This window comes from Myotis myotis, unplaced genomic scaffold, assembly GCF_014108235.1.
Source record: "Myotis myotis isolate mMyoMyo1 unplaced genomic scaffold, mMyoMyo1.p scaffold_m19_p_2, whole genome shotgun sequence".
Lineage (NCBI taxonomy): Eukaryota > Metazoa > Chordata > Mammalia > Chiroptera > Vespertilionidae > Myotis > Myotis myotis.
In genome coordinates, this window is record NW_023416324.1 from 129056225 (window position 1) to 129078339 (window position 22115).

The following is a 22115-nucleotide window of genomic DNA, read 5'->3' on the forward strand; positions in this document are numbered from 1 at the left end:
CTTGTGTGTACACTCGTGTGTGCATGTATGTGTAGGTGTGTTGTGTGTGTGTGTGTGTGTTCAGATAGATGATAAATAGATAGGGAGAGAGAGACTGGGAGAGAAGGAATCATTGTTTTACTTCTGCTAGTATCTTTTTCTTAAAATATACAATGTGGCCTCTGAGAATAATTCTTTTAAATAAAACAATTCATCAAAATAATTTAAATTGAAGTTTAAGAATGTAGAAAAGAAAAGCTTCTGCAAAGTTATTGATATAGAATGATTTTTGAAGTGAACCAAATAACAAATTTCTATTTGTGTTGGGAGAACAGAAAAGAACGAAAAATGGAAAAATTTGCAGTTACACAATAGAAAATCTTATCTGCACTCAAGATTTTCCTTGGAAATAGCAAATAAACTCTGATTCAGACTTGTTTTCACCCGTTTTTCTCTCTGCCTTCGGTTGCAAAACCAAACTCTTACTACTTCTTTCTCAAGGTTCAGTTCTTCAGCCATCCTCATGATCTCTTGAGAGGAGGGTTTATTCTGTTCTCCAAAGTGTCTCTCCAGGGCACCTTTTGCAGCAATACTGGGAGACCGGGTTGGGGAGCAGGCGGTGGGGGTGGAGAGACAGGGTAAGATTATGTTTTTGGCAGATCAAAATTAAATTAGTTTGAATTTATAAGTATTAACATGAAAATAAAACTTAAAGACTCTTAAAACATTTTAAAACTCTTCGACAAAGATAGGTGTATGCTTTTTTTTTTCATATTTTTAGATACTTGTCTTTTGCAGGGTACCATTCATTACCAGTCACGGGAAGAAACAAGTGGAGGGACAGACTTTCTATGTTTATCCCGCTTTGCACCACAAGAGGGCACTGACTTCCTGAGATGGAAAGGAACACTTCTGTAGGCGTTTCTAAAGGTCCCCCAGAAATCATTTGTTATTTACAATAGATGAAATGTTCAGTGAACAACTCACCAACCAAAACAAAACCGACATTTTAGCATTTCCTCTGTGAGCCTCATGGAGATTACAAAAAAATCAACAACAATCTTTCTGGTTTAAATTGTAAGAAGTCATCTTGGACTTTAAGATTCTAAAATACTGATTACTAATTTTGTTATTTTTAATAACACAAATGCCATATTGCCAGAGCAAGACTTATATATAACAGGAAAGTAGAAATAGTCACTATTTTTAGAAATGATGGCTCAGTTTCTGTTTTATTCAAAACTTGTAGAGCAAACGTGTTCTTGAATCAAACAATACATAGTATTCCAACAAATGTTTAAAATGAATAGCTCTCCACTTCTTACTATTAAGTTATTGAAATCTGCTTTTTAAAATATATTTTGTATTTTTCAATTGGCTATATCCATCTTAAATTTATATGTTAGGTTGCACCTATATTATGCTAAGAGCTTATTACATTTGTAAAATGTCCTTTTCTTCCTCTAGAGACATTTAATATTCAAAAGCATACCTTATAGTTGTTCTCCGTTTCCTTTTCCTTTCATTTACTCCCACTTTTTCATTGTATAAAGCTGTAATGGGGAAAAGAGGGATAATTACAGAAACCAAGTAGGGTTTAAAACAACAAGTCAGATTTGGATTTCAAATGTTCATTATAAAACTATGCAAAATGAAATCACCATACATTTTTTAATTTTTTTTGCAACCTATGACATTTTGTATTACAAGTCCTAGATAACAACGTTAATACAGAAACAAATATTAACTTTGCAAAGACAATTGTCTATAAATCATATCTTTATTTGCTTTTGTTGGAACTCTTGCTCTCAAAACTTGCTCTTTATCCAGCCTTGACATATTAGTATAAGTAGATCATTTTCTCACATTAAATCGCTCATTTGACAATTGCTTGTGCTATTCACTTGGAAGACTCGTGTGTGAAAATGCTCTGGTTACACTAGTATTAGGTTATAAAAACGATTGCATGTACAATCACTACAGCATAGCATAAAGGTAAGAAAAAAGCCTGAATGTGTTTTAAAATTTTCATTTCACCGCTTCTCATCTATGCCACACAGTCCAGAAAGCCGTCCTCACGCAGTTGATCCTCTCACCGTTTACCATCGCAGTAAATTTATTCCTGCACTTGCATTAGCCTTCCTTCCTTTTAGTGTGATGAAACAAGACAGTTATTCTTTATCTCAAAGAAAAAAAGACAAAACTAAACCTCAAACCTCTCGCTGTAGCATTATTCCTACCAATCGATGCCACTGTTTTTAGGTTAAAACGTCCCAGAGCCTTCAGAGATGCAGCGTTAGTACCTCCCACTTGCTCAGCCTCCTCCAGCCACTTAGACAATATTGCTTTTAGTTTGCATGCATTTTTGAAGCTGAGCTGCAGGTTTTCAAATCGGCAGATAGTTGTTTGACTGAATTCCGAGCCATGCACAGCGGCCAGGGCTTCCCCAACATTTGTCTGGGTGTACCCTGCGAAAGGAACAGGAAGGCCATCAGCTTCAGCTGTCAGGAATCATTTCTTCTGGTGCAAGACTGCATACATCTGCGAATCTTTGTCAATTGGTCAATACCACTTTTAAGCATATATTTGTTGGCAAATGATAATTTTTTTTGTAAGGGTCAGTGTAAAATTGCCCTGTACTTCAAAAAAATATTATTTCTAGTTAATTATTTTTTCTAGAAGTAAAAATCATTCAGATAGGAATATCTGCCATTCACAATTTTTAGCCAGATTGGATAGATGAGTCATTAGATCAGTGATGGCGAACCTTTTGAGCTCGGTGTGCCAGCATTTTGAAAAACCCTAACTTAACTCTGGTGCCGTGTCACATATAGAATTTTTTGATATTTGCAACCATAGTAAAACAAAGACTTATATTTTTGATATTTATTTTATATGTTTAAATGCCATTTAACAAAGAAAAATCAACCAAAAAAATGAGTTCGCGTGTCACCTCTGACACGCGTGTCATAGGTTCGCCATCACTGCATTAGATACTTAAAAATTCTTGTATTCTTTGTTATTATTAAATATCTGATGGATATGCTTAAAAGTCTATTGTATATTGAATATAATGCATAAAATAAATGGTGCTTTATCATAAATATTTTTATCTCAACTATTAAGAGTGAAAAGAATTATATGTTGAAGGGTACCAAGTAAAACTAAAAATTATGCTTACTTTTTCTAAAAACATGTCTATTATGAGACTTTAATCACCCAACATTTTATAAACACCTCCAAGCACATTTGTTACATCATTTGGTAATGCTTCTATCTCCTGGCAAAAGATTCTCATTGATTGTCTGGAACATGTTTAGAGTTCAAGTTACTATGAACCATCAATATTGAATTTGACCCATTCACAGCAATAGATATATCAAACTGCAAATGAATGTTTTAAATTGCCTGCTGCCATGTTTATTGCATATTGTAACTACATATTAATTCAGGGCCTACGGCTATATATATATATACCTATATGCATAAAGTGGTTACATATGACACCCATGGATAAATATTACTACAAAATAACCTGTGGTTCATTCCACAACTACAGACGTTTGAACTATCATTTTCAAACCCTTTTTGAAAAATTCACTATTTCATGAATTTAAATTAAGGTTAGTTGTTTCAGTTATTTTGTTAAAAACACTTTTCAATAGAAAGTAAGCAAAGGCTATGAACAGACAATTCACAGAAACAAAATTGCAAACGACTGTCAAACACATGACGGAAACTGCCATGCGGTCCAACTCTGAGCCATTTGATTTGCAAAGATCTAAAAGATGAACTGCAGTTTTTCCTTCAATAACTATTTAACTATCCTATGTGCCAGTCACTGTTCTAAGTACTGAGGATATATCATTAAGGAGAAAACAAAAGCAAACAAACAAACCAGCAACAAAGCACCCCCGCTTTCATGGAGATCTGAGGGACCCTTACCAGGGACACTCTTGATGGCAGTAAATTTGGTACAATGCCGACACAGACAAGTTTGACAACGTCTATCAAAATTACAAGTACTCCTACTTTTTGATCAAGCAATTTTGTTTTTAGCACTTTTTCCTGCACATATATTTGTGTAGGTACAAAATGACATTTATGAAGTTAACGACTGTAGTATTGTTTTTAACAGAATAATATCAGAGACCACATAAATTTACCATCACTAGAGGACTGGTGAAATAAATTGTAAAATATGACATATTCATTTGTTAAAAAGAAAGCTGGCTGGAGTGGCTCAGTTGGTTGTTTGTCATCCCAAAAGGTTGCCAGTTTGATTCCTGTTTAGGGCACAGGCCCAGGTTTCAGGCTCCATCCCTGGTAGGGGGTGTGCAGGAGGCAGTTGATTAATCAATGTTTCACTCTCACATCAATGTTTCTTCTCTCTCTCTCTCTCCTTCCCCCTTCCTCTCTTGCTCTAAAAAAAAGAAGAAAAAATCAATAAAGCCCTGGCCAGTTTGTTCAGTGGTTAGTGTTGGCCCACAGACCAAAGGGTCTCTACTTCAATTCCCTGTTCAGGGCATGTACCTTGGTTCTGTAGCCCTGGTAGGGGCAAGTGTAGAAAGCAACCAATGATGTGTCTCTCTCTCTCTCCCTCCTAATCTCTAGAAATCAATGGAAAAAATATCCTTGGGTGAGAATTTAAATAAATAAATAAATAAATAAATAAATAATCAATCTTTAAAAAGAAAACCACAAACTAATATGGAAAGCTCTCCAAAATAGTTAAATAAAAAAAATCTGTATGAAGAAATAAAAATATGTATTGACTTATATATGCATAAATACCTCTAAAAGGATACACAAAAAACTAACAACATTGAAAAACAGGAAAATCAAGCAAAATGGATATGTTTTATATATATTGTTTTATGATTTTGAATAATATGAATGCATCATTTATTCAAAAGTTCAAATAAAATACTGTGTAGAGAAAACTGGGTACTTCTAAACTAATTTGAGGTGGTTAAGTTGAAAATAAGTGCCATTAATTTAAAAATCTATGTATTTTGGCTCTCAAAAATTTACAAGGAAATACAGGTTTTTGTAGAATTTTCACACTTGGATTAATTAAATCCACAGTAGAGATGGAGAATGAGAACTGTCTAGGACTTTTCAGCAGAATAGAAGAGATTGAACAGTTATACAGTAAGGATCTGCAGACCAAGTGCATACCTAACTTAATTCTTCTCACTTTAAATTCATTGGCGAACTTTTCAAGTTCTCGAATTTCCGGGGAATCCATGTCTATTGGCTCTTCAACCAATTTACTTTTCCGCCTGAGTTCCTGCTTGAAATCAGGGGCCGTGGGGTCCTCTGCCAGGAGAGGCTGGTGCATGGGTGGAAAGCCATGGCTCAAGGTGTGGTCAGGAAACTTATAGAGACAAGGGGTTAAGCTGCCTGTAAGGAAACAAAGAAAGAAAATAAAGGGCCATTTGTAACTACCCACCACTTCTATACAAGCAAGGGTTTTGCCCATTAGAGCTCATTATTCTGCCACAGCCAGTCTGGATTCTAAAAAGTTAACTGCCATTCAGTCCTCTGAGGTCAGAGTAGCTTAGTATAAATGCGATTATTTATTTCCCACCTTCCCCAGAGCAACAAAAGCAAAGGTAATGCCAAAGAAAATAAGCCTGGAATTGCAATTATTTAAAACAGAAATAAGCAAATACTTTCAGGAGTGTAAGTTTTTCACCATTTTCTTTTCTTAAGAAGACACACATTCCTGGGAATTTGAAGTTCAACTCCAGCAGAATGTATATTTTGATATCTATTATCTTAATCCATTGAACAAATAATCTGTGATGTTTTTTATAATCAAGTGACATGGTTAAGTGCTATGCCAGAAAGTTTTCTTAGGATCAGAAAATTGATTTTACAATAGAAGCCCAACTGTTTTATCAATAAATGTTTAACTTCACAGAGAAATAATTATGTCTTTTTAAAAATGTAACAAGAGCAGATAAAAAGAGAATTATGAGAACATAAACTACATTCATATGTTTTAAATATATTTGAGGAGTAGATATTAACAAAAGGTAACTTTTAAAGTTCTATTAAAAAGTCAGCAACACGATTTTTTTGAAAAGTATTCAATATAGTGAAATTATTCTTGATAATTTTTAAGAAGCAAAAATAAGTGACAAGGAAGAGTGCAATTCTAGATATGACAGGTAATCACCTATGAATAATAAAGCATTGTGTTGATTGAGTAGGTTAAATAATAAATCACAAAAACTAAAATATGTAAACATTTTTAAATTGCTTCCAGATTTCATTCTTCATTAGTAGAGAAGAGTCTGTCTCAGTTGGGGAGCTTGGGTGAGAGAATATAAGCCAAATCCCCAGACACTTTATTTTGGTTTTCTTCATCAATCTATTATGTTTTAATTGTATTTCACTTTAATTTATATTAAATAACACATGTATAACCAAGACACGTTGATATAAATAAAGTATTTAGTAATTAATCATGTTTCTGTGTATTAATAAATATTTAAACTGAAAATAAATTACTACAGACTGTATGCAATAATAATTCTTGGAAACACTGAAAATATACATCGAGTTTCTACTACTTATAATTTCTTCATAAATAAATTCACAAATCAAAGACATGAGTAATAATGTATTTTGCCAGAATATTAAGATCTTACATTAATATATCAATATGTAATGAGTAAAAGAATAGTGTAAGTCAGCAAATTGTCAGCTATTATTTATATGAGAATATGTAATTATAAAGTGGACCCCTATCCAATAGACTATATTCATTTTCTGAAGCAAAGTGGACATATAAGTGAGAGATTAAACAAAAAAAGTATAAAATAAATTTAGATGTTTCACAGGTATGAAAAATATTTGAAAGAAGTAATTCCTATCTAAAAAAATTTCATGGTACTTTACAAACCCAAATTATCCAGTTTTACTTTTTAAAAAGTCAGTTAATCATCCAATTAATGCTTTAGTGGATATTGAAGTGATCAAAGAAGATAAAAATGTTCAGAACAATTATATCAATGTTTAATTTATTACATAGTTTATTTTTGGAAATGTTTAATTTTGGGATTCGTTTTTAGCTTTCTATTAATTTTGGATTTTTTGTTAGTTGAAGTAAAAGAAAGATTCATACATACAAGAAGAAAACTCATCACATTTATTTTGGCATCTAGTTAATATTTATCTCAAGACTTTTCTTTCACTTATACTTTCAGAGTTGGTTCTTATATGTTAAAGAATTATACTTCTTTCATCACTCAGAAATATCAAATGCAACTTAATACACTTAATGATGAAATATTCTGAGAAACAATAAAAGCAGAGACAAGAAAATCAGGCTGCTGTTTGATTCTGCACATTTAACGTGTTTTAAGTTTCTTTAGATAACTCGCTTAACCTATGTCAAATTATGTTTATTTTACACTAGAGGCCCAGTGCATGAATTCATGCACAGGTAGGGTCCGTCTGGCCCAGGCCAATCAGGCTGGGGGAAGGGGACATGGGAGGTTGGCTGCTGGCCGGGCCCACTCCCAATCGGGGAGGTGGAGCCAGCCAGGGTGAGGGGCCACGGGCCGTTGGCCAGCTGGCCCTACCCCCCAGTCAAACTCCTGGTGGAGGGGACAATTTGCATATTAGGCTTTTATTATATAGGATAAGTAATTTTTGCATATATTTTACATGAGATGCCCTAAGGTCTGACTTGGTTAGCAATCTTGACCATTCCATTTCATTTTTTTTGCTGATCGTAGCCACACACTGCTATAAGCTTTCTGGGACACCTCATGCTGCGTTCATTACACTTTTCTCATTTTCTTATTCTTATATAAACAAATGAGGTAGGAAGAATTCACAATTTTTTTACACAAAATTTAAAATTTAGGAAACTTAAGTAAAAGTAAATTAAATGACTTTCCTTGGATGCCATAAAGAATTAACTATACAGTTGAAATTAGAACTAAAATCCCGTGAACATTGCAATAAACCTCATCAAAATCTCCACTCAGGTAGATCAAATTCTTTCTTTAAAAGACTTCTGCAGTCTAAATTCATTAGTCTACATTAAAACAAATATTTTCAGACAAAAATATTATAATTATTTATTAAGATATTAGAAGTGGGCCATCTCTATTTCCAGAAAATGTTAAAGGTATTTTTATACATTATAAATTATCTGGAAAACAAACATTCAGAAAGTAAATTTGATCATGAGTCTGAAAAGTGCACAGGAAATGCCATGTTCAAAGGCTTGGCATCCAGAGCAAAAAGGAAAACGTGTGATATGTCTTTATTTTTCATTAAGTGAAAGTATCCGCAATTATCCACAGGGACACAGTTTTTCTGGAACTAACCCTAAACAGAAATTCATAATGAGTCATAAGCACAGCCAAACACAGTACGTTTCCTATTATCTGATCCTGTATTTGGGGGAGAGGAGGCATTGATCAGTATGGTATATATGGCAGAATGTTTTTAAAATATTCCTAAAGCTTTGCCCCCACTGGCGTAGCTCAGTGGTTGAGCATCCACCTATGAACCAGGAGGTCACAGTTTGATTCCCTGTCAGGGCACATGCTCAGGTTGTGGGCTCGATCCTCAGTGTAGGTAGTGTGGGAGGCAGCCATTCAATGATTCTCTTTCATCATTGATGTTTCAATCTCTTTCTTTCCCTTCCTCTCTAAAAATCAATAAAACATAATTTTAAATACATATATATATATATTTTTTTCCTAAAGCCTAGATAGGGAAAAAGCAAGGTAAAAGATGCTGTGACTCCTGTACAATGGTGAGTCTCATATTCAACTTCCCAGAGATTAATAAAGCAAAGTTGTCTGTAAGCCTAGACAAGCACTCATCTAAATAGCTTGGAAGTGTTCTGCATATTCTTCACAGTCCAGCTATATTTTCACATTGCAAGTGAATCTACTACAGCCTTGCTGAATTGCTCCAAATGTGTCTCTGTCTGGGGGAGCAGAGGTGAATCTTTAAGGCAGGCAATGGGGATGGGGAGGGCTCGCCTTGCAGGGCGCTGGTTCAATGTACCGTGGTACCTGGGCAAATTGCGCTCCTGCAGCATGTGGCTCTGACAGATGCTGACAATGCCTCTGAGGTCACAGGCTTGAATCCTTAAAGGAACAAACACAGGAAGTAGAGAAACAAAGCAAAATACTCTGCCTTGTGGTAGACATACAAGAATGTGCATTTGAATATTTCTATTTTCTTTTTCCCCCCACGCATGACAGTGTGAAGAAAATCCTAAGTTTGAATTGTGACCTTTTCTCTTTTGGGTACTGGTAAATCCTATCCATGTACAACAGGAGTCCTCTGCCGGGCTTTGTAAATTAAGTTTATTTGGAACACAGCCACGCCCACTTGTTTACATATTGCCTGTAGCTGCTTTCCTGCTACCACTTGAGTAGCTGCAACAGAGACTAAAAAACATGGAAAATACATCAGGTTACAGCCACTGAGAGGCCCTTCATGATTCAGAGGCAAAAGACCTTCAGAATTACTCCTTCCCTCAGAGTCAACACAACCAGAACAAGTTAGGTGGAGGGGGCGAGAAAAAAAAAGAAAATTTGAGAATGAAGAGATGAGCTCCAAAGTAGGCTATTTCTTTTTCTTTTCTTTTTTTTTTTTTAAATTTTGTTTTATTGCTTAAAGTAATACAAAGAGTATTACATATGTCTCCTCTCCACCCCCCTCCCCCCCCGACTTGACATTCCAACTAGAGTGGGCACTTTCAGTCATAGTCATCTTTTCTTTATTATCTGCTCATTAAAGCAAAATGGGCATTCATGTTCTTGATTGATTCCCAAACCTCAGCTATTTTGCTTTCCTCTTAAAATTAGTTCTTAAACAAGGACTCTCATACCAGGTCTTGGTTTGGACATTATGTAATATAACCCTGCTGGGTTAAACATGAAGTACCATGGAGCTGATTTGCTCAGTTTCACAGGCGGGTGGGCGTGGGCGGGCAGGCAGGGTGGACATTCCATTGAGCTTGTTTTCTTTCACCTCGCTTAGGAAACTAGAGAAGAGAAACAATTCCAGACACCCAAGAATCAAAGTTTTCAGAGTGTTTGCTGTTATTTTATTTTGTTTAGGAGAGATTTTGAATAGCACTTATAATTCCCTGGTTGCTGCTATCAATATTGCAGGCTGTTGAATTATCTAAATTCTCAGAAGTAAAGAGACAGAAGAAGGAATTCAGCTGCAAAGGTATCTAAAGAGAAGAGCAAAAGGGAAAGACAGGGTGAGTTGGTTAAAATTAGCCCCAACTCCACTCTAATAGGGTTGTGATATCCATTCAACTTAAATATGAAGAGACTGAAACAAAGATGTTAATGGCTTGAACAAGGCTCACAATTAGATTATGGTGTGGCTAACTCATTGCTCGCAATAGTCTGTCTCTTTGGACCAGGAGGCACAGTGAATTAACCTGATAATTAATGTCCTCCCTACTAACAAAGTATTGGCTATAGCTTTTCCTTTTCAGTGGGTTACTCATTTAATGAAATGCTCAAACTAAATGTAAGCATCAGAGTCTAGGTAATAAAATAACCACATTAAAATAAAGCAATACCACATCCTTTGAAATATAGCACTTTCTGTAGCTCCACTTTTATATGGAATAGATGACAAGGAACTGCCTTTGTTCTTGATGATAAGAAGCTTCCATGGCTTGTGTAGAGGTGGTTTATTTGATGAACGCCTTGAGACTACTCAGAAAATTCAAATGACATAACCGGGTTTCTCTTTTGTGTTTTATACCTCTACTATCTTATTTCTGAATTCGTGTGTTTTATAACTCAATTTGTGTAGCTTCTCTGGAGATAAATGCAGGAGAGTTCAGATTCTCTGACTTTAATCTGCCATGATGCAAATGCTAATACTGAATATATGTCAAAATAGTGACATTCATACAAATTAGAAAGCATATCACATTTTAATGATAGCACTCTCAAAATATATTTTAATATAATCTCTGTGCTTCCTGGGGAGTTTTTCTTGAAGTAACAAACATATTTAATTTTGTTTTAAGACTACAGTGATACCTCCAAATCTTAGGGTAACATTTTTGCTTTTGATGTCGCCAACCCAGGCTTTGCATTACTTTAAAGTGTTTTCCAGGGGCCTCTCTGGGTTTGCTGAGTGCCTGCCAGGAACCTTGCACCAGCACAACCTGAGCTGCCTGAGCGTGTTCATTCCAGTCCTAGAAACAGGACGGATGTTAGAATTCTCAGGCCAGCTGGGAACTCACTAGCCTGCAGGCACTGGCCTTGATCTGGTGGGAAGGAAGGTGGTAGTAAAATCCATCTTAAAGTATTTGGTCTGTGGCTGATTTTATCTTTGTGCTGACTTCGGTCCATCGCTGCCTGTTGCTGGGTTTTGCGGATGCATGAAGCCGCACTTGGCTCCAGGGAATCGCTGTGAATGAAAAGCAAGGCCTCTGCTCGGAAAGAGGAGCACACGACCACGTGCTTGTCAATCCCTGTCTTCATAATCAAATGCAGGGGAGGCCCAGGGAAGCATTCTGCCTGCACCTCTAGTGGCTAAACGCGTGTCATTGTACTCTTCTATAAAGAATGTGGTTTCTCATCAATGAGGGCTGTTCTCATTAACCATGAATACTGATTACTGAGTGTCTGAATCATAAGTGATCAGTTTTCAAAGGGGAAGAAGAAAAGTATGGCTTTCCTTATCCTATATAATAAAAGAGAAACATGCAAATGAACCATCCCTCTGCTACGCTCAAGTCACACCCACAAGCCACGCCTACAGGCCAATCAGGAGCAAGTATGCAAATTAACCCAACTAAGATGGTGGCAGCCATGGAGCTGGAGCGAGCAGGAGGCTTGGGTTGCCCCTGGTGATGGAGGAAGCCAAGCTTCCCACCTGCTCTGGCCAGACCTGGGCTCCGCTCAAGGCTACAAAGCTTCAATTACAGAAGATAAATAAATCCCAGAAAAAACAAAAGAAAAAAAGGAGAGGCTTGGAGCTTGGGTCGCCAGGGGGTGTGGCCAGCCTGAAAACAGCCATCAGCCCCTCACCCAGACTGGCCAGGCACCCCAGTGGGACTCCCCCACCCTGAAGGGGCTGTGGGAAGCCTGAAAACGTCCCTAAACCCCTCACCCAGGCTGGCCACACCCCCATGGGGTGAGGGTCACCGATGGGGACTTGGCCAGCCTGAAAATGGCCCTCAGCCCCTCACCCAGACTGGCCAGGCACCCCAGCAGGACCCCCACCCTGATCGGGGACACCCTTCAGGGCAAACCAGCTGGCCCCCATCCATGCATCAGGCCTCTATCCTATATAATAAAAGGGTAATATGCAAATTGACCCTAACAGCAGAATGATTGGGAATGACTGGTCACTAAGACACATGCTGACCACCAGGGGCCAGATGCTCAATGCAGGAGCTGCCCCCTGGTGGTCAGTGCGTTCCCAGATGCTCAATGAAGGAGCTGCCCCCTGGTGATCAGGAACTCTGCTGAGCCACAAGCCAGGCTGACAGCTGCCAACACAGCGGTGGTGGTGGGAGCCTCTCCCACTTCCTCAGCAGCGCTAAGGATGTCCGACTGCAGCTTAGGCCTGCTCCCCGCTGGCAAGTGGACATCCCCCGAGGGCTCCCGGGCTGCCAGAGGGATGTCTCACTGCCAGCTTGGGCCCGATCCCCCAGGGAGCGGGCTTAAGCCAGCAGGTAGACATCTCCCGAAGGGTCCCAGACTGTGAGAGGGCACAGGCCGGGCTGAGGGACCCCCCCTCCCTGAGTGCACAAATTTTTGTGCACTGGGCCTCTAGCTTCTTAATAATTAAAAAGAGACATTAGAATTTACAGGTAGTATTTAAGAACATCAGTCTTCATTTTACCATAAGACGACAATACTAACTTATTCAGAATGCTGCTTCATAGACTGAAGAGAAGCTAATAGTTCTGAAATACTTTAAAGTTTTCATGTTTTATTTAGTTTTAAACTGAGAAATTAATGACTGATAAATTCCTTTATCTAAAGTTTCTTTCTCAGTCTTACATGTGTGCACATGTACACGCATATACTTGTATTCTCACATAGAGCTTTAGTAGCTTATTGTCACCCATAATATTTCTCTCACCAAAGCAGGAATAAATATAAAACATCAAAGATTGTCTAAAATATTGGTGTACAAAAAGAATTTAAATCATTAAAATATAAAAATCATTAAAATGTTTTCTTTGGTCATAACCTAAAATTAAGTCATGAGTTTTATGATGAGTGGATCCCTTTGGTCAGATGTTTCCCTTACTTAAGAAATATGCTATCAATGCCCGAGACAAGCATTACTAAGTAAGTAGTCTTGATCTAGTGATGTTTTATTTATCAAGAAAAGAAATGTAGGTAACTTTCAGGTCAAGATTCTCTTAGACCCAGAAAATTCATCTAAGTTTCCCCAAACTCAATTTCATATACAAAGACAACTTTTCTTACCTGCCATCACTCCGTAGGTGGATGGCTGATTTCCATAATGACAGGAAGGAACAGAGTAATGAAGTCCTGTTGCTGTGTTTTCCAACGTTGTCACCAGGAAATATGTACGCAAGCATTTAGAAGTTTGAATCAAAGACAAAATAGATGGGACTGGTAAGAAAATGTATGATGATTCAAGACATGTTCATTTGATTTCAAAAATACACATTTATGCCATTCTTAAATTGACATGACAATTGTTTGTTTTCATTTGGGGAAAGTTCTCTGAGTAAGTTAAAACTAGGGAGTGCCCTAGCTGGTTTTGCTCAGTGGATAGATAGAGCACCGGCCTGCAGACTGAAGGGTCCCAGGTTTGATTCTGGTCAAGGGCACATGCCCGGGTTTCGGGCTGGATCCTCAGTAGCGGTCATGCAGGAGGCAGCCAATCAATGATTCTCTCTCATCATTGATGTTTTTATCTCTCTCTCTTCCTCCCTCTCTGAAATCAGTAAAAATATATTTTAAAACAAAATAAAACAAAACAAAAAACTAGGGGGTTAAAGATTGTCAAGCAGTGAGATAAAAAAAAAATCATCAGTGGACAGCAGCCTTTATTGAATATCCTATGCTCTGTGAGGGGGATGACTGACCAGTTTGGACTTGGCTAATTGAGAGTTGCAGAATTTGTTCAGGCTTCATCCAATATAGACATCGTAACAAACTGGCTAGAGGAATAGTCTCTTAAAATTCTTGTGTAAAATGGTATTATAAAGTGGTCTTTCACTGGAAGAAAGACTACATAAATGGACTCTTGAACTGTTTTTATATTGGTTATTCTGCTAACATATTTTTTCCATCAAAGAGGAAATGGCACAGCAACTAAGCTCCTATTCTATACAATCATGAAAATCCCACTAAATTTAGAGGTTTGTGCAAACTCTGTGACAATGTATAATGTGTTCATGTTGCTGTTGAAACCTTGAGGTCATCGGTTTCTGTATCCACACAATCAATTTGATAATTCCAATGATAAAACTGTTCAAAAAATAAGTTGATTGTTGAGTGGTGATGTCTATAAAGGTTGTACCTACTATATACACACAAACTTGTTCATAAGTAGTTACATGCTTCAAGGAGTCAATGTGTACTTTGAAAGTAAATTTAAATTACTAAACTTTTTAAAATGAAGCTTTAAACATGAAAAAACAAGATGACTAAAACTAGGGAATATTCACACTAATTAATGTTTCTTCACATATTTAATTTTCTTATTCTCCGTCATATCCTGAATATAGCATTTGCTTTTCATAAATATATTATAGGCATATCTTCTTGAACAAATATCTAAGAGATATTAAAAAGTAGGGAATTTGGATCTTTTGAAAATATTAAAATATTATCTAGTAATTAAAGCCATCAAGTCTCCTAAAAAAAGTAAATCATTTTTCTCTAACTATAGAACAATGTTTAATATTTTAAAATATCTGCATAAATTCCCACTTTACAATTGACACGTAGAAAGAACTAAAGTCATTTTACATTACTATTACACAAACCTTGCTCCGCATTACAAAATTAAACAAATAAACACAAAACAAGAGCTCTTATTATTATAACCATTATTTATAATACTTATTTGGACAAATGATTATGATTTGATGAAAAAATATAAATTCAATGCTATTATCATTTAAAATACATTTAGGTCATTTTTACTCATCATATATTTTTTTACTTTATAAAGTTTAAATACATTTTATTTCTCTGATTTTGAGCAGTTTGATAAATGCCAGGCTAACTTATTAAATATGTTACTTACTTATTTAAAATAAATACATCTTAAAAATAAATGGGATTTTGAGTCTAAACTTGCTAAATCATTACCTCAATTCTAAATTTTATTTTCATTCTGAAATAATATTCACACAGTAAATTAAACAAACATTATAATATTCTCCTAGCCCCTATTTATAGAAAACTCTATTATTAAAAATATACAATTAGCTAGTGATAGTTTAAATTTTTATAGCACAAATTTTTAAAAAAAATATTTTATTATGATTTCAAGAAACATGTTTCACTATACTTCCATTATTACCTTTCAAGTTAAATAATGAGAATATTAGGTAGGTGAAAAAGATTTCAACATTAATGACTTTGCCAAAGTCTAGCTATGTAGTTTCTATATTCTTTAAAATACAGCTGAAGATTAATGCTGAATTTACATATATATTTGAAATCTGACTAATTATAAAATAAAGCCTAAATCATTTAAATCAGAATATAAATTTATCAACTCAAATTTTGATTTCTAAATGTATAATATTTTCCCTATTTGGATTGCTTTCAAAACAAGTGGAAAATAAGCATAGCACATTGCTATTTAATAGAAGAAATGTATTCAAGACTTAGTCTATTTATAATTCTATTTTAAAACACTTACTTTACTATATAATTAAAGAATGAATTATGCATTAACAAAACATATTTATTTGTGTTTAAGACAATTTATTTGAATTTTCAAGTTTAATTTTTATTTAAGAAAGTTATGTAAAGAAAATATTAAAACTTGGTTAGAGGTTGAAATCTCTTCAGAACTCAGTTCCTGGGCTCTAAAGTTTATATATTGCTTCTAGTTTTTATTTTTGAGTTTTGAATTATGCTAAAAGTAAGTTTATTAAAATTACTTAATTAGTTTATTCTTTGAAATCCATTGTTGTTGGTATTGGGAATCATTTAGTTGTGTTCACGATGAAGTATTTGGCTGGTTTTATAATAGTAGCAAATGTAATCTAAAAAACAAATTTTTAAGTTAAGAAAATTACTGCTTTAAAACACTAAATTATTTTAGACTATTTCTTTAGTTTTGCTGTGTATCCATAAACTTCCAATTAAAATGATTTTTGGATTAAAAATAGCCAAATTTACTGCTTACTTATATAAAAAAACAGATCTTTATAATGAAACCAAAAATAAGTTAAATTACGACACTTACTAATATTGCTTGAAAAATTTCTTAGATATTTTGACTTCTTCAATATCCTTAATATTTAACTTTAAACATATTAAACTGAAAGGAAAAATAAAAGTAGCAAAGATATCTAAATTAACAAGATCCAAAGCATCCATTCTGAAATCTTTAGGCCCAGCCACCGGCAGACTGTTACTGGAGTCAGTACCTGTAGACATCACGTTGGTGGTATGGTTGGAGACCGGTAGGCACTCGGCAGCGCTGTGATGCATGATCAGAGGCAGAGTTGCCGAAGACTCAGAATTAAGAGGTATAAAGGTATCAGCCGAAGTAAAAGGTTGGCAACTCATTCCCACAGTGGGTAGAAAAATTAGGAGAATTGTTGCTCCCCAAATCAGAGTTTTATTCTATCACTGTCTCAAAGGGCTGTTTCAAATCTCACTACCTGCATATATACATCAGGAAGGCTCTGAAGCCCCAAGAGGGCGCGTGCTGGCATTTATACTGCAGGGAAAGCCCTTTATACATGTTAATCATCTTTTCCCAGGGGTATTGCTTTATCATGTGAACTGCCTTCCTTCTACCTCAAACATAATCCAAGTCCCACAGGAAAGCTTGTTCTGGGTATAGATTGAGGGTAAGGGAGAAATCTGAAACTTTTCTGACAGCTTCAGTAATACAGACCTTTTAGAAAGAAATAAACTTAAATAAAAGTGCCCCTCAAAGAAATAATGTTACAATAAATTGAAAAATAGGTGTCTTTTTGTTACTAACACATATGTACATGACAAATGTATATTATAAGTTTTCCTTTTTTGATAACTTTGCATTAAACTTACAAAAAACAAGAGAACATACTATACAATTATAAGAAATTATGAATATTTAAGTTTAAATTGAAAGAAGCATAGATGACTAAATATGAGAATTAATATATAACTACTGATTCATACTAAATGATGCATCTTTGAAAAATCTGTGGAAACCAATTTCATTTTTATAATATTATTAGGCCCTAGTGTATGAAATTCATGCACATTGAAAGAGAATTAATTAGAGGAAATATTTTAATATTGCTATTTGCCCTTTCTCTATAATAGAAGTGTCAGAGATGAAAGAAAATTAGTAAAATGTATACGAAAATCTTCCTCCTGTCAGAGTCTGGGGCATGCCACAGGACCCAGAGTCAAATCCCTGTCCACCGCAGTGCCTCAAAATTGCACGAGACCCAGACCCAGCCGGCCCACCCCCACTGGGAGAGATCCAGACCCAGCCGGCCCCACCCTTGTCAAGCCCTGTTGGGCCAGGGGTGCGCAGCCTCAGCCTGGTGCCAGGGTGGGTAGTGCAGCCTGAGGTCCCCTGTCAAGCCCCACTGGGCTGGGGGCACAGCCTGTGGTCCCCTAGCCCAGCTCCAGAGTGGGGGGAATGGCCTGAGGTCCCCCAGCCTGGGCCAGGGCGGGGGGCATACCTTGAGGTCCCTGTCAAGCCCTTCCAGGTGGGGGATGTGGCCTGAGATCCCCTGTCAAGCCCCACCAGGCGGGGGGCACAGCCTGAGGTCCCCCATCAAACCAGCCTGGTAGGGGATGCAGCCTTAGGTCCCCCGGCCCAGAGCTGGGTGGAGGTGCAACCTCAGGTCCCCTATCACTGGGGTGGGGGCACAGCCTGAGGTGCCCCTTCAAGCCCTGCTGGATAGGGGGCGTGGCCTCAGGTCCCCTGGCCCAATGCCAGGGCAGGGGTGTAGCCTGAGTTGCCCCACCAAGCCCTGCTGGGCGGGGGGTGCGGCCTGAGGTCCCCCAGTCTGGCATCGGGGTAGGGGGCATGGCCTGAGGTAACTTCGACCAGGCGCCTGGGCAGGGGGCACAGCCTGATGTCCCCTATCAAGCCCCACTGGGCAGGGGGCGCAGTCTTAGGTCTCCTGCCCCAGCCCAGTTCCACGCAGCCTCAGATCCCTGCTGATTGCTCATTAAGGCTTGTTACAGGAACCTGGTCTCCGCTGTGGGCACCACCATATTTGTGATGGCATGACTGTCAATTTGCATATCCCCTCTTTATTAGATAGGATTAATGGAATATTTTGAATAAAATGGTAGCAATCTGTAGAGACAATGAACAGTAGTAGCTCTCCCTTGATTTCAATTTACTCAATAAAATGAATATCTAGTAAACTCTTACTAGATACCAATGAAATTCTAGGCATTTTCTACAGTATGCCATGAAAATCTCACAACACCTCTATGTGTTACATACCACACCATACTCACTACACTTGAACTGTGCCCGAACCTCTGATATTAGGCTTTCTGCTCCAGAGCCTGTAGTAACCACAGTAGCACTGGGTGCAAACTTTGTACATTGAATATATTGACATCATCTATAACAATAAAAGCATAATGTGCAAATTGACCGATCGGCCATTTGAATGTCCTTCCAGACAAAGCCAGGGTGGTGAGGGATCAAGGCTTCGAGTACTAGAATAAGAACACACAATATGCCACAAACACTTGATTCAAAGATAAATATCAGCATCAAGATTTTACAATGATTCTGATTTCAATATATAAATGAATAAATGCAGTACTTTAAAAATGTATACTAGAAGTAAAATAGCAAACAGAAGTTACCTGACAGGCATAGATATAAGTATGACATTATTATTAAGGGCCATGTTTCATTATGTTTTTTTGAAATTTTATATTATGTATTGTTTCAAGATAACTTGGAATTGGTTGCTTTGTGATCATTTAATGTTAATATTGAGAATGCACTTTCAAAAAACCTGAAACTCAAATATTTTGTTAATAACCAGTTGATATATTGTAGGAAAAAAGATAAGGTTGCCCAAATCACTAGCTATTGCCTCAAAATATTTTTTTAACTTATTTTATATTTTTCCATTTTTAAAAACTGTATTAGTCTTCTTTAATGAGAGATTATGGTAATAAAAAATAATTACCTTACTTTTGCAGAATTCCTATAATTTTCAGACTTTACATATACAAAAAAAAATACTTTTTCAGTATATTTATAAAAATAATTTGTTAATAAAACTAAATAAAAATAAGTTCATTGGACATTGAATATTTTTAAAATTAAATAAATGATACATAGAGAGAATCACACTTGAAATCCCCCCTAATAATTTTGCCATTACTTAGAGTCATTGGAATATGTTCATAAAGTATACCAACCAAATGGTAGATAATGAAGAGTACTATAAAACCTGCCTTGGACAAAAAAAAACTTACCCAGTGAATTGCCATGCTACCTAAAATTCTAAAATTGAATTCATACACATAATTTCCTTAATAACAGCTTTAGTTTTTTAATCATTTGTGCTGTAAAATGCAAACAGAATGTTACAGTTAAAATTATGTAAAGTCAGGAAATATATGTTCCCATTATAGCTTTCTCACTTAATACTACAATCTAATAAATTATCAGTTTTAAATCAGCTTTTTATACACATAATTTTACATAACATTGAATTTTTAAAAATATGTTTTTATTGATTTTTAGAGAGGAAGGGAAAGGGAGAGATAGAAACATCAATGATGAGAAAGAATCATTGATCAGCTGCCTCCTGCACGCCCAACACTGGGGATTGAGTTGGCAACCCAGGCATATACCCTGACTGGGAATCAACTGTGACCTCCTGGTTCATAGGTCAACGCTCAACCACTGAGCTACACTGGTCAGACCATAACATTGAATTTTATAGATCTATTACATTTTAACCATTTCTTTATTGTTGTGTCTTTGTATTTTTTTCTGCTTTTCACTTTTATAAATAACAACACAATTAACCTTTTTTGTCCAGAATGTTTTTTTACACAATATGTTTTTACCAGATAGCTATTTTAGATTATTTTGAATATCCTTCTTAGGATAGATTCTTTGAATGAGGATTATTGATTTTGTCCTATGAGATTTTTTTTAAAATATATTTTTATTGATTTCAGAGAGGCAGGGAGAGAGAGAGTCAGAAACATCAATGATGAAAGAGAATCATTGATCAGCTGCCTCCTGCACACCCCCTACTGTGGATCTAGCCCACAACCCAGGTATGTGTCCTTTACTGGAATGGAACCCTGGACCCTTCAGTCCACAGGCTGTTGCTCTATCCACTGAGCCTAACCAGTGAGGGCTGTTTTATGAGATTTTTAAAGCTCTTGAAACCATTCCCAAATTATTTTTTTTATTTAAAAAGAAAAAAGATATTTTTAGAGTAGTTTTAGGTTCACATTAAAATTGAGCAGAAAGTACACAGAGTGCCCATGTACTCATTGTCCCCACACATGCATAGTCCTCCCTACTGTCAACACTCCCCTCCAGAGTGACACGTTCGTTACAATTGATAAATCTACATTTGCACATCATTACCGCCCAAAGTCCACAGTTTACATCAGAGCTTGCCTTTGTACATTCTATGGGTTTTAACAAATATATAATGACTGTAACCATTGTAATATAAATAGTTTTACTGCCCTAAAAATTCTCACTATTTCATCTATTCATTCTTTTTTTCCTCCCTAATCCCTGCCACTGATGATCTTTTAAACTGTCTCCATAGTTTTGCCTTTTTCAGAATGTTATATACTTAGAAATGTACACTATATATAGCCTTTTCAGATTTTTTTCCACTTAGTAATTTAAGCTACTTCTGTGTTATGTCATGGGTAGGTAGCTCATTTCTTTATAGTGCTGAATAATATTCCACTGTCTGGATGTACCACAGTTTATTTATCCATCCACCTACCAAAAGACATCTTGTTGCTTTCATTCAGGTTAGGGTAATTAATTATGAATAAGGTTGCTATAAACATCTGTGTGCAGATTTTTCATACATTTTTAAGTTCTTTGGGTAATTACCAAGGTGTTCAATTGCTGGATCGTGTGGTACGAGTATGTTTAGCTTTGTAAGAAACTGCCAAACTGTCTTCCAAAGTGGCTGTACCACTGTGTATTCCCGCCAGCAGTGAATGAGAGCTCCTATTGCTCCGCGCCTCATCGACATTTGCAGGTCCCTGATGGTACATGATGCCTAACATCCTTCATGTTTTGTTTTGTTTTGTTTTGTTTTGTTTTTTTGGAATCTGTATATTTTCTTGAGTGAGGGGTCTGTTCATATTATTTGCCCATTTTTAACTTGGGTTGCTAGTTTTCTTATTATTGAGTTCTAAGAGTTATTTGTATATTTTGGATAACAATCTATTACCAGTTATGTCTTCTGCACATATTTTTTTCTCAGTCTGTGGCTTGTCTTCCAAATTGCTTTTTCAAATAATTTGTTCTATTATGATTTGACTTCAAATATCAGAAACAAGTTGAGTAAAAAACAGTGGTGTATTTTTAGGAGATAAGGGGGTTTCTTGGAACTCACAGAAAAGAAGGTCAGGCCATAGGCAGAGACTGAAGGAAAAATGGAAAGCCATTTGCCACATCTCTCTGACTCTCTTACTCTTTTTCCATGTCTCTCATTTTTCACACTTTCTACAAAACAGCCTAGCTGATTTTTCATTTGTGCTACCTCACAGATTTCCAGATCACACCTTAAGCGTTTAGCCAGGTAAAGAGATTACTTGCTGCTTCTCAATCTACACTATGAGAGAAACATTCTGATTGGTTATGGCTATTCACTAGCTATGACTATTGGTGTATTGCAACATGGTTCCTGTGCCCACACTTGTAAATGAATGGGCTTGCAGTGGAAGCAT

The 22115-nt window shown here is 36.3% G+C and overlaps 1 protein-coding gene across 2 annotated transcripts; it reads right to left on the bottom strand.

Moving 5' to 3' along the window:
- Window positions 1–360: 360 nt before the first annotated feature.
- Window positions 361–16751, bottom strand: POU1F1 (POU class 1 homeobox 1). Of its 2 annotated transcripts, none has more exons than XM_036350736.1 (6): window positions 16610–16751; window positions 13452–13523; window positions 5161–5385; window positions 2283–2447; window positions 1472–1532; window positions 361–571 (listed from the first exon to the last, which is right to left on the bottom strand). In XM_036350736.1, the coding sequence occupies exons 1-6, from the start codon at window positions 16749–16751 to the stop codon at window positions 361–363; spliced, it is 876 nt and encodes a 291-aa protein (XP_036206629.1). The 2 variants fall into 2 exon arrangements, with proteins under 2 accessions (XP_036206629.1, XP_036206628.1); XM_036350735.1 differs by having other exon boundaries at window positions 13452–13601.
- Between the last annotated feature and the right edge of the window lie 5364 nt (window positions 16752–22115).

Excerpts from the sequence above, each read along its gene's own strand:
- POU1F1 (XM_036350735.1), bottom strand. The coding sequence starts at position 16,751 with ATGAGTTGCCAACCTTTTACTTCGGCTGATACCTTTATACCTCTTAAT. Across the intron at positions 13,602-16,609 it reads CACCAACGTGATGTCTACAG|TCCCATCTATTTTGTCTTTG; the intron begins GTACTGACTCCA and ends TTTTCTTACCAG. Across the intron at positions 5,386-13,451 it reads CACCTACGGAGTGATGGCAG|GCAGCTTAACCCCTTGTCTC; the intron begins GTAAGAAAAGTT and ends GTTTCCTTACAG.